Source organism: Zonotrichia leucophrys, chromosome 4, assembly GCF_028769735.1.
Source record: "Zonotrichia leucophrys gambelii isolate GWCS_2022_RI chromosome 4, RI_Zleu_2.0, whole genome shotgun sequence".
Taxonomy (NCBI): domain Eukaryota; kingdom Metazoa; phylum Chordata; class Aves; order Passeriformes; family Passerellidae; genus Zonotrichia; species Zonotrichia leucophrys.
In genome coordinates, this window is record NC_088173.1 from 38,906,003 (window position 1) to 38,917,210 (window position 11,208).

At 44.6% G+C, this 11,208-nt stretch overlaps 1 protein-coding gene across 1 annotated transcript; it reads right to left on the reverse strand.

Moving 5' to 3' along the window:
- Positions 1-235: 235 nt before the first annotated feature.
- On the reverse strand, positions 236-2,756 carry LOC135447398 (acrosin-like). The gene is made up of 4 exons (XM_064712331.1): positions 2,556-2,756; positions 1,936-2,201; positions 1,557-1,702; positions 236-1,095 (listed from the first exon to the last, which is right to left on the reverse strand). The coding sequence occupies exons 2-4, from the start codon at positions 2,186-2,188 to the stop codon at positions 430-432; spliced, it is 1,065 nt and encodes a 354-aa protein (XP_064568401.1). The 5' UTR covers positions 2,189-2,201; positions 2,556-2,756; the 3' UTR covers positions 236-429.
- Positions 2,757-11,208: the final 8,452 nt, after the last annotated feature.

The following is an 11,208-nucleotide window of genomic DNA, read 5'->3' on the forward strand; positions in this document are numbered from 1 at the left end:
GTGTCCCTCCCCAAGGTGTCTGCATGTGGCATTGTCTCCTGTCCTGTCATAGCCTTGATGCACCAGTCTTCATCCTGTGGTGGCTCTGAGCACTCTTCTGTCTGACTAGACACAGTTCCAGCCCTTTAGAGTGACTCCCTGTGTGCCCAAGTGCTCTGAGGCAGCCTCCTTTTGCAGGTCCTGGACAAGGAAGTTCTTGCCTTGCCCAGGAGACCAAACTGGACTGAAAGCATGGTTAACCACAAACACAGACAACTTTATTTCAGCAACTAAGTCAACATTAGCACTTGCGTGCATGTAGAGGAGAAATATGGGCAGGACAGAGCAGGCCTTCAGCACTGAGGCAGCCTTTGGATCAGCAGGCATTGCCTCAGCAGGAAACAGTCACGGTCCCATGCAACCTGCACTGGATCCTGTCCATTCTCCTGCTCAAACTGGAATCCCCTGTAGGTTCTTCAGGAGCTTCTGTATCTCAGTGAAGAATTCGATCAGCTTCTTGAGTGGATATGGGCAGTTATTATTCTCTTCCACTGGTGTGGGTAACGAACTTGGCTTTGGAGTGGGCATGGTTGTTGGCCATGGCTTTGGAGTGGGCAGTGTTGTTGGCCATGGATTCGGAGCAGGTGGTGCTGTTGGCCATGGCTTTGAAGTGGGCAGTGTTGTTGGCCATGGCTTTGGAGTGGGCAGTGTTGTTGGCCATGGGTTATAAGTGGTAGGTGGTCTTGTCCATGGCATCTGCGTGGTAGGTGGTCTCGTCCATGGCAGCTGAGTGGTAGGTGGTCTCGTCCATGGCATCTGAGTGGTAGGTGGTCTTGTCCATGGCATCTGAGTGGTAGGTGGTCTCGTCCATGGCTTCTGAGTGGGCCATGGGGCATTTGTAGGATGAGTCCAGGGTGGTGAGGCGGTTGGATAAGGATTCCATGACTGTGGGACCATTTCCATCTGGAGCACAATCCAGTCATAGAAGTGCCGAACAGAAGTGTATATTCCAGGCCGTTTCGCCCTGGCGCAGCCTCTGCCCCAGCTGGTTATTCCGACAACCCAGAAGAAGTCAGCGTCCTTGTCTTTGCACATGAGTGGACCCCCACTGTCACCCTGCAGAGAACCAGAGAAGATTAAGGTGGTGTTGGGTGGTCAGCACTGGTGCTGCCTCCTTCTCTCTCACAGCCCCTGCCAGAGCTGTATTCTCAGCTGAGCAAGGCTCTGTTCAGGTGCTGGAACCTCCAGAAGCTTGGCTGGGAGTGGGTTGGGAGCCTATGAAGTCAGGCTCTCTCTCAGCTCTGCACAGTGATCCTGGATGTGCAGAGGACAGTTGTTCCAGCATTGGCATCTGGATATCTAGACTGCAAAGAGCACTAGCAGGGCTTTCTGGGCAGAGTGCCAGGCCTCAGGGACAAGGGAGATCCTGGACTAGGCCCTGTACATGGGCAATGGATGGGAAGGCCCAGCAAAGGTGGGGAGCCAGGGCTAAGAGAGTGACTGGCCAGGGAAAGCAAGGGATGGCCTGTGTCAGGGTGATGCTGCCTGTGCTGCTGGGTGCTGAGTGACGCTCCTACCTGGCAGGTGTCGATGCCACCCTCCGGGTAGCCAGCACACAAGTTGTGGGTATGGACGTCCCCCTGGTACCACTCACTGCTATTGCAGATCTGGACATTGATAAGGTGGACCTTGGCCTCCTGCAGGATATCGCTGGATTGTTGAGCTGTGAACACAGAAAGGAATGAGGATCCGGCAGCTTGCCGCCACTTTCCCCATCTGGAGGTGAACCCCTTCCCTAGGGTTTGGCTGTGCCCCTACAGAGGTGCTGGAGCTCTCGGGCCCTGTTGTCTGCTTTTAGGGAGTGGGAAGCCTTATTCTGGCCTTGGCCTCCACTGTCAGGAAGCCCAATCCATCTTCCCAGTGTATTGAGCTTGCCCTTCATTTTTGGAAACTCACATCTTGCAGTGGTAGCACCCCAGCCAGCGACATAGCAGGTATCCAGCTGTGCCACGTTCAGCGTGGCTTTGGGCACACACACCAGCTGGATGTGGGAGTTGCACTGGACAGGCTCGCTCATTTCCAGCAGTGCAATGTCGTTGCTCTGGTCAGCAGGATCGTATTCGTTGTGAATCAGCAGCCGCTTAATCAGGCGCACCTGGGCCTCAGGGCCCGGCTCTGTCAGCTGGGTGACGCCGATCAGCAGGCGCATGGCGCTGATGTTCCTGAAGGCACGTGGAGAGAGGGGTGAGAGGGAGCAGAGCCTGGAGCTGTGCCAGCCCAGCAGTGACCACCCTTCTGCCCAATATTGGCCCAGCGGTCACCAGCCTTCTGCTTCCCAAGGCAGAGGAAAGCAGCACTTAGGGAGGTGGTGACTGCTCTAGCACGCCTCAGGCTCTGGGAATGCCAGCTGGAGGCTGCTAGGAAGTAGTGGCATGTGCCCAGCCTTCTCCTGAGCAATTTCTCAGCTGGGCATTGCGTTGCCCAGGCACTGAGCACACTGCAGAGAAATGAGATGGGCGAAGCGTACAGCACCTGCTGATGTTGTGGGAATATCCCTGTTTCCCGCTCCTGCTTACCTGGACTCAGCAAAACAGTGAGCAGCCGTGAGGACCCACCGTGTACTGATGAGGGACCCTCCGCACAGATGCCCTGTGCCTGAAACCGAGGGATCCTGGATGCTGACAAGCCAGGGCCAGGCCCCAACCTCAGCATTTTTGCCACCCACGACGCGTGTCCTGCCTCGTTCCTCATCAGAAGTCAAGGGCCGGACTCCGCAGCTCCCTCTGCAAGTAAAAAGTCATTTCCATCCTGCTCCATGGCTTGCTGCTGCTCCAGCAGAAGCTCCCCACAAGGTGTGTGGGGCAGCACACCAGGGAAGGCCACGGGGTATGAGCCTGTCCACAAGGAACTGAGGCTTCCCTGTGGGGTTTGGGGAGCTGCGGCCTGGCCATGGAGGACGAGCAGGCCCTCTCCAGGGAGCCCTCAGTGCTGCCCAAGCTCCCTCCCCGGGCCTGGGGCCACTTACTCGCAGGTGTTCCACGTGGCCTGCACAGGCCTGCATGTGGCCAGCAGCGTGAGAAAGCACAGCAGCAGCAGCATGGCTGTGGCTGCACGAGGCTCGTGCCAGCTACGAGAGCAAGGCTCCGTGTGCCAGCACAGTCGCAGTGCTCAGAGCACCTCTGGTGATCTCAGCCCTGGGCTGATGTCACAGAGCAGCCGTTCCATGTTCCGGGCACGGCAGCCTCTGACAGGGGCACCAGGAGCAACATGGAACGGTTTGGGTTGAGATGGACCTTAGTGATCATCCAGTTCCAGTCCAGAGCAGGGACACCTCACACCAGCTGCTGCTCAAAGCCCCATCCAATTGGGCCTTGAACTTTTCCAGGGATGGGGCAGCCATAGCTTCTCTGGGCACCCTGTGTCCATGCCTCACCACCCTCACAGTCGAAAATTTCTTCCTAATATCTATTCTAAACCTGCTCTGTTTAGGCTTGAAACCATTCCCTCTTGTTCTATCACTATTTGTCCTTATATAAAATCCCTCTCCAGCCTTTTTGTAGGCACCTCTGCTTGCAGGATGAGGGTGTGCAGGCCCTGGGGCACAGGGAAGCACAGATCCCTCTGTCAGCAAGATGGACAATTTTGCTTTCATTCTTTAAAATATGACAATTTGACTGACTTTTCCTATCAAGTAGTACCTAAGTAAAAGTCAGTTTGGTTATGTATATGTGATATTTTGGCCTGTGTATCTAAAATGGAAAATACATGTGTCCCTGCTCTTCAGAATGGCTTCTCAGCCACAGTCAGCACTCTCTGAAGTACTAAGTGCTGCCTACAAAGAACAAGGCATAGAGAAAAAACTGATGAAAGCACATGGTGTTGAGAAGCATTGAGATATATCTGATAGAATCTAGCTTTGCTTTTCATGCCAGCCCATATATTCTGAAGATCCTCAACCAACCAACCAACCAACCAACCAACCAACCAACCAACCAACCAGTAATCAAAGTGGCATCTAAATATTAACCTGCTGATTGATACAGCTGTATACAATTAATATGTGTATATATACATATTATTCTAGTTACACCAGTGCTTGCTATTCCTTTTTTTGTTTGTTCAGACAGAGCAAGGAAAAGACACACACAAAGAGGAAAAAATGAGAAACTTGAAAAGGAGTCAAAATCTGTATTTGCAAACCAAATTAAATTTTTGGACACCTCAGTATTTAAGCACTTTCTTTTCAATCTTATTAAAAGTTCCCAGTTTTCAGAGAGTACCTGTCCTCCCAGAGTGATGGTTGCCTGATTTGTCAGTGCCAGCTGAGCATCTGCCACCATTTCTTATTTTGGGAAATATAGGCCCCATGTATTTATACTACTTCAGATTGTCAATCTCTTTTAAGGAGTTGGTGAAAGGTTTGCATTTGCATTGGTTTTACTTATCTGAGTTGTTTTCCCATTCTTATGATCACCCTTTTTCTCAGTGAGAGGTTGAATTTCTGGTGTAGTAATATCCATCCACATAAAAATGAGGGCTCAATACATTTTAAAAGGGTGAGTCATTTAATCATTGATGAAGGTACAACATTCTGAGTAAGTCTTAAAACCCCCAGAGGTCACACAGGGGTTTCTTCCTCCCCCTTTTCTTCTTCCAGCTTTTTAAAAAAATCTGTTTGTTTGTTTGCTAGTACAGCTGGATTTTTGATACAAGGTAGCTAAATTTTATGTATGGAAAATACTGAAAAATAACTGCATTCAATGCTTGAGCAGACCTAATGATTCTAAACACATATTTTCCTGTGAAAATTAATGGTGTCCCAGAATGTGAAATTGTGCTGGTTTGCAAGACTTGGCAAATTTATACTGCATTATTTTAGTGACAAACAGGAGAAATTAAAAGGATGTGGGTAGTTTTTTGTTGTTGTTTAGGGGAATTTTTTTGTTTGGTTGGTTTTGGGTTGTGGGGTGTTTTTTGGGGGTGTTTGGTGGTGGTTTGGGTTTTTTTTGGGTGTTTTTTTTTCTTTAAGATGGATAGGGCAGTCAACACATTTGGAGAAATCTCATACAATGTTAATTGAGTAATATCAGCTAGAACCACAACTTCTGCTGGCACAAGGGTCATCTAGAAAGTTCTCTTTTTGGTAAAGATGCTGAAAAAATAAATATTTGAATGGGATATATGCCTCATGCTGATTTGAAACTTGCTAGAGAAATACAGACTTTGGATAAACTACATTTTTCCTGTCTTCTAATTTCAGCCAGTAGCAGCATCCTCTGTATGTGGGTACAAACACTGGTAACTAGGACAGATGTTAAGTACATATTAGTATTTGTTAATTCATATTTTTGGGTATTATGTCTTGCAATTAGTTGAGACATGTTTCAACTCTAAATCAATTCCCATACAACAACAACAAAGAAATAATGAAGGGTACTTAAAAACTGGTTGGAAGTGGGTGATTAGGCTCTTCCATTAATAAGGAAAAAATCAGATGATGGAATGTGTGCTGCAGAAGCACCAGTGATTGCACCAAATGAGCTCAAATCAACAAAAAGCTAATTAAGTGAACATAATAATTACCTACAATGTATTCTTGAAAGATAGGAGGGCACAAAGTATCTACAACTCCCAGAACAGAGGGAACTGAAACAGGGGAAGATGATGGAATATTCCAGGACCTGGATAGGGCCCTGGGCCAGGACTGACACACAGACAGACGCACAGACACAAAGGGTGTCCAAGTTGAAGGTGATCAAGTCCACTGTCAGCTCTGGCTTCTCAGGAGACTTGTGGTGCTCCATAATGCTGGGGAGGGATAAATAACTGAGCCACTCATTAACACACCTCCAGTCTCCAGGTGTGCTTGAGTTCCCTAGAAACTAGGAATCCACACTTACCAAGAATCCATGCCAGCCCTCTCATTTTCCAAACTGCAAAAAACCAAGCAATAATAAGGCCCAGGACAACCATCAGTCCAAATTTTTCACTTCAAGTCAAAGCACTGATTCGACTTTTGATTTTTAAAGGACAACTATCATGGCTTTTAAGCAATAAACTGCAGAAGAGATGAATAGTACACTTAGGATCTGCATGATTTATTTGGCAAAGACTATTAGCTTCTTCTGGAGAAAATCAATAATCTCATCTGTTTGTCAGTGGGAATTTAATGTAGGCTAAAAAGTCACTGAGAGTTTTATTCAGATGGAATTCTGCTCAAAACAGAACAAAAAAGATGAGTTTGAGAAAAATGCTTAATAAAGTCTTCAAAACTTGCACGTTCATCAGAAGAACATAACTTACTCAGCATTGCTGTACCAAAATCTGGCAGCAAGTTTTAAAAAGGAACTTTTTTCTCTTTCTTTACAGTCATAATTTATAACAGCTGAATTACTGGCTATAAATACTCTTTTCTTTCAACTAATGTATTATGCTTCTGGGATTATTCAGAGCAATATTTTGTTACTAAGAAAATAAGCTCCTAAACTGAGGCTTCTGGAAAAATAAATAAAAACACATTCAAAGTAGCATCTATTCAAAGACTATCACTGTGCCATCTTAACATACTAAATCTTATTTTCACTAGTATTAAAAAATATTGAAATTCCTTACTAAATTTATTTTTTAAACATAGGAAGCTGCTGCTTGCCATATACTGGAGCATATTTATGTATATACCAAAATTCAAGGTTCTTATTCAATTGAAATATAAAAATTCAAATGGGATGAGTTAGCAGAGGGAGTTTGCTGTTGAAAGCAGAGAGTTAGATAAGCAAAATACATTCTTAAAAATATGTGATCAAATTATGGAACATAGAGGATAATTAATTAATATACATAATGATACACATGGAAGAGTTTTTCCTCACACACTATGCACCTTACTTTAAAACAAAACAAAAAAATCCCTACCAAAAAGACGTCTGAAAAATGATATGAGTAAGATTTGAATTTTGTTGATTTTTTTGATATTGCCCTGATAGATAACTACCATGAGGCTATTTGGGACACTGATATGTGATAGTGCAGGTCCGTACAGCTCTTTGTGCCTTTTCTAATCAGAGACATTACACATTTTGTGGCACAAACAGGCGCTACCTAATCGCAAACACAAGTTGGGCTCCGCTGACTGCGGCGCTTCTGTTCTGCTCCCTGACTCACACAAAATCTCACATATCACAATTCCCCTGGGTTTTTACACCTGCAGAGGCCAGAGGGAGGAAGTTTGTGAGCACAGGAGCACAGTTCTGTGGCGTTTGGCTCTGGCTCCGGGAGAGATCCATACGCAATGCTCACAGCCAGCCAGGCTGGAAAGATACAGAATTCTCACATTAACACTCCGTGAGCTGCAGCAAACACAGTTACCAGATTAGCTGGCTCCAATTGTGTCATACCCTTATTTTTAGCACCCTATTATGCCTCTGGGATATATTTTATTTATCAGGGAATTGGACCAAATGAACAGATGTTGTAGCTGTTTTCTAAAAAATGGCTTAATGCAACTTGCTGTGCGGTACCTGAAAGACTGTATGTTTTGGGGAAGGGGCACAGTGAATGTGTGAGGCAAATATAGCAGTCCTGAGCCACTTCTGGGAAATTACAGTTAATTTTTTCAGGTAAACAGAGACCTAAAATAAATCAAAAAGGGGGTTTTTGTAATTTTTAGGAAGAAAAATAGAGGTTCTCCCAACATTTCTCTAATTTGAAGCAATATTTGAAGCATTATTGCTTCTCAAATTTGAAGCAATAAACAGAACAAGCAAGAATTTGCAGGAGAACTTGGCAAAATATGCCAAATGCAGTTTGGGCTTGCCCAAAGGACTGACAGTGACTCTAATGGATGCAGCAGTGAGCTTCATGTGGGTGTTCCCTTCCAGGGGAGCTGCAAGTCCCAACAAAGAACACAAGAACTGTAATTTGCATGGGTTAAGTTGTTCAGTGTCAGCACAAAAAGCTGAGTTCTGCTTCCTCAAGCATCATCTTGGAAAGCTGCCCTGGTTTCTTGGCTACAGGACAGGGTCTCTAAGAGAGCTTGGAGAACAGATGAGAGCATCATCTTGATGATGACACCAGGTTCAGTTAGGGACAGCTAACTGGGAGAAGCTAAAATTTTTTAAAAAAGGGAAAAAGACATTTTATCACTTACTTCATCAAGCAGTGTTGACAAGAAGTGGCAAAACTACACAGGGAAGGCACTGGGAAATAAAACAATTTTGTGACATCTTGGGTATGGGCTGTGCAGCAGAGAAAGGATAGAAACAGGGAAAGACTGCGGTCACAATGCTAAAGAACAGAGGGAGCACAGAACTGCAAAAGCTTTTGTCAATAGAATTTCATACCCAATTATTGTCACAGGAATCTCAAATTTTATTTCCTGCATTTCTCCTGGCAGAATGCCAATTCTCACATGACCTCCACAATTTTTTTAATCCTATCAATGAAATTGTCTTTCCTTCAATTTCCTTTCAGTTTTATTCTTTCCTTCAATTACTTTTCCTTTCCAATTTCTTGCCTTTCCAGACAGCTGATTTCCCTTAGAAGTTGGAGTTGTTTAATAAGAAAACTGACCATGAATAGTAAGTTTTCTCTTACAGAGATGAACCAGCACCAGCATGTCAACATCTGCAAATCTTCAATTTTGTGACTATTATACTAGATGTAGCCCTCCCACACAGGATGCTACCCAGAGGCTTTTTCCCTTTTTCTTACCTGGGTGACAAGTGGTTGTGCCAGGTGGCGGTTTTGAACCCAGGCAAAGAGCACATGAGGTGTAAGAGTACGGGATCCTTAGGAGATGCACGGCCCCTTCCATGGGCTGCAGCTGCTGCCTGTGGGCTGTCCCTTGGAGCATGGATCCCAATCTGTTCCCAATCTCACACCTCTTCTGGCTGGGGCCAGTCAAAGTTCATCTGAACCTACCAGGCAGCCCAGGAATTCACAGGTTATTTTGTTACTTAACAAATCCAGGTGTTCCTACCAGCTCAGCAGGGTTCTTTTCTGCATAATAATTCCAAAAGCCTTTGATTTACCTGCCCTCCCTGCCCCTGACTATGATCAGAAGGGTAGGTGGCAGGGAGCAAAGCCTGATTCAGCAGCAGCTATTGCTCATTTTCTTGTCACTCTATAGGTCACTGGCTGGCAGAAATCTCTGTACAAATGCATCTAAAAATATTTTGAAAACTTGGCCTCCACTGATGAGCAAATTAAGTGGTGACTCACGCTCCCCTCAGCTCCAGACTCGATTACTGCAATTTGGGGGGCTGAGAAGCCGATGCTCCACCGAAACTGCAATTTGCTTAGGGGAGCAGCCGAGAGGCCTCATTGGCATTCATTGTCCCCAACACATCTCTCTTGTCCTTTTAATCACTAATAAATTTAATTCCACTTCTCACTGAAGATCTCACTCTCCACCTTTGTGGCAAGAGGAACAATCCAGAGGCTGCTTTCATGACCTCTGCTGCAGCTTTAGATGCCGGCACAAAGCAGACTTGCCTGGAGCAATGCCTCCAACCTGCATTTCCCAGCATTGCTTTTCTAGTCCTTCACAGCTTGTCCATGCAATTCCAGAAGATTCCTTACCGTCCTGCAGAGTGCTCTCTGTTGAATGAGAATTTTACAGGAACAGGACACATCAGCTTGGAGGAATTTAAGTCAAAATGCCTCCTCATAGAAGCCTCAGTCTAATGATCACGAGCAATAGCGTGGTTGTAGCAAGAAAATGGCAAAGAGGAGACCACATCCCTCATCCCTCTCCTGACATTGTTCTGACAGGATGCTCTAAGTTTTGGTCTGGGAGACTGGAGCTACCCCACGGAAATAGGAACAAAAGATATTTGGTTTGTAAGATGCTGGAAAGAGCAGGCCATCAAATCTAAAGTAAAATACTCTTCATTTAGTCTCATCATGTGCTACATTATCCCCGAGCTTTGTTAGAACGATGGCAGAGCTCTTCAAACAGCTTCCCTGGGGAGGCTGCTCTGCAGCTTAACAACCTTGTACTGGAGATGTGCAAGTGTAACCAAGGGCAGAATTTAGTCTCTTGTCTATTTAACGTGTTTGCTAGGGACTGCCTGTGTTCCTGGCACTTTATAATAATAGTAATATAAATGCATTTGGATTATTACCAAATGGAGAAACTATGATTTAGCCCTTTACTGTGTTGTAATTCCCAAATGCATCAACATCTATTTAAGTGCAAAACAGTCTACAGTTTACAAATACAAAGCTGCGATTGTCTGCTTTAAGGGTTCTGTATGAGATTATGATTCAATACAAAACACAATTCAGTGTCTGAAATTTCATTTTTAATGGCAGAATAACATCAAAAAAAAAGTAGCTCTTTCTCCATATGCAGTCTTGCAAAAAAATGTATCCCAGGGACTTGGCCCTTTCTAGTCATTTCTACATATATAACTGCTCATCTCTTATGCACGTATGCACTCGCACATAAATCAATGTGCTTGCAGACAGACCATATTTCATCTTGCCTTCTAACCTCCTGCTGTCAAGATATTTCCACAAAAAATGTAACAAATAAAACTAACAGCTCCTTTTTCCTTGACTGCCAGAACAATGTAGGGGACTACTTCTGTACAAGCAAGCTCCTTCTGCTGTGTGAACAAGCAGCTTCTGCTCAGACTGACTTTCTACCACACAGCCTGCTCACACTAACTAAAGGATCAACGAGAAAAAACACAACCACATTTTTGATTTTAACTACAGGGAAAATTGTTTATCTTGATAAGGTACTGGAGTTATCAAAAGCTGTTCAATTTAATGCACAAAGAGGGAAATAAAATGTTTCAGTAATTCAACACAAAGTGCTAACATTGCCCATGACCTCTGAAGTGCTGTTTTATTGTTTGGGTGGGTTTTTTTCCTCTGCTCTCACTGGATGGGATTATAGAGAAGCAGAAATAGAAAGTATTGATGATCCAGAGAATCTTCATGATGTAACATGGGCAAAGTTCTCATTTGCCATCAGTTTTGCCTGATTATGTTCAATATCAGTTATAAAGTTTTATTTAAAAGAGTTGTTCTAACCCTTTACTGAAAAACTGTTTAGGTTCAATGAATTAATTTTAAATTGATGACAATTAGCAGCATTCTTAGGACTTTCTTTCCCCAAGTTCATAAAGTATTTCCAGACAGGCTTTTGTTTTAAAAAACAAGCAAAAAGTTTAAAAGCTCACCCACAAAAGAATAAAACAGACAACAGAAGTAAAAATG

Bases quoted from the DNA above. Each gene is read 5' to 3' on its own strand.
- LOC135447398 (XM_064712331.1), bottom strand. From the start codon at position 2,188: ATGCGCCTGCTGATCGGCGTCACCCAGCTGACAGAGCCGGGCCCTGAG. The intron at 1,703-1,935 runs GTGAGTTTCCAA...CTGTGTTCACAG, and splicing joins GGGTGCTACCACTGCAAGAT to CTCAACAATCCAGCGATATC. The intron at 1,096-1,556 runs GTAGGAGCGTCA...GGTTCTCTGCAG, and splicing joins GTGGCATCGACACCTGCCAG to GGTGACAGTGGGGGTCCACT.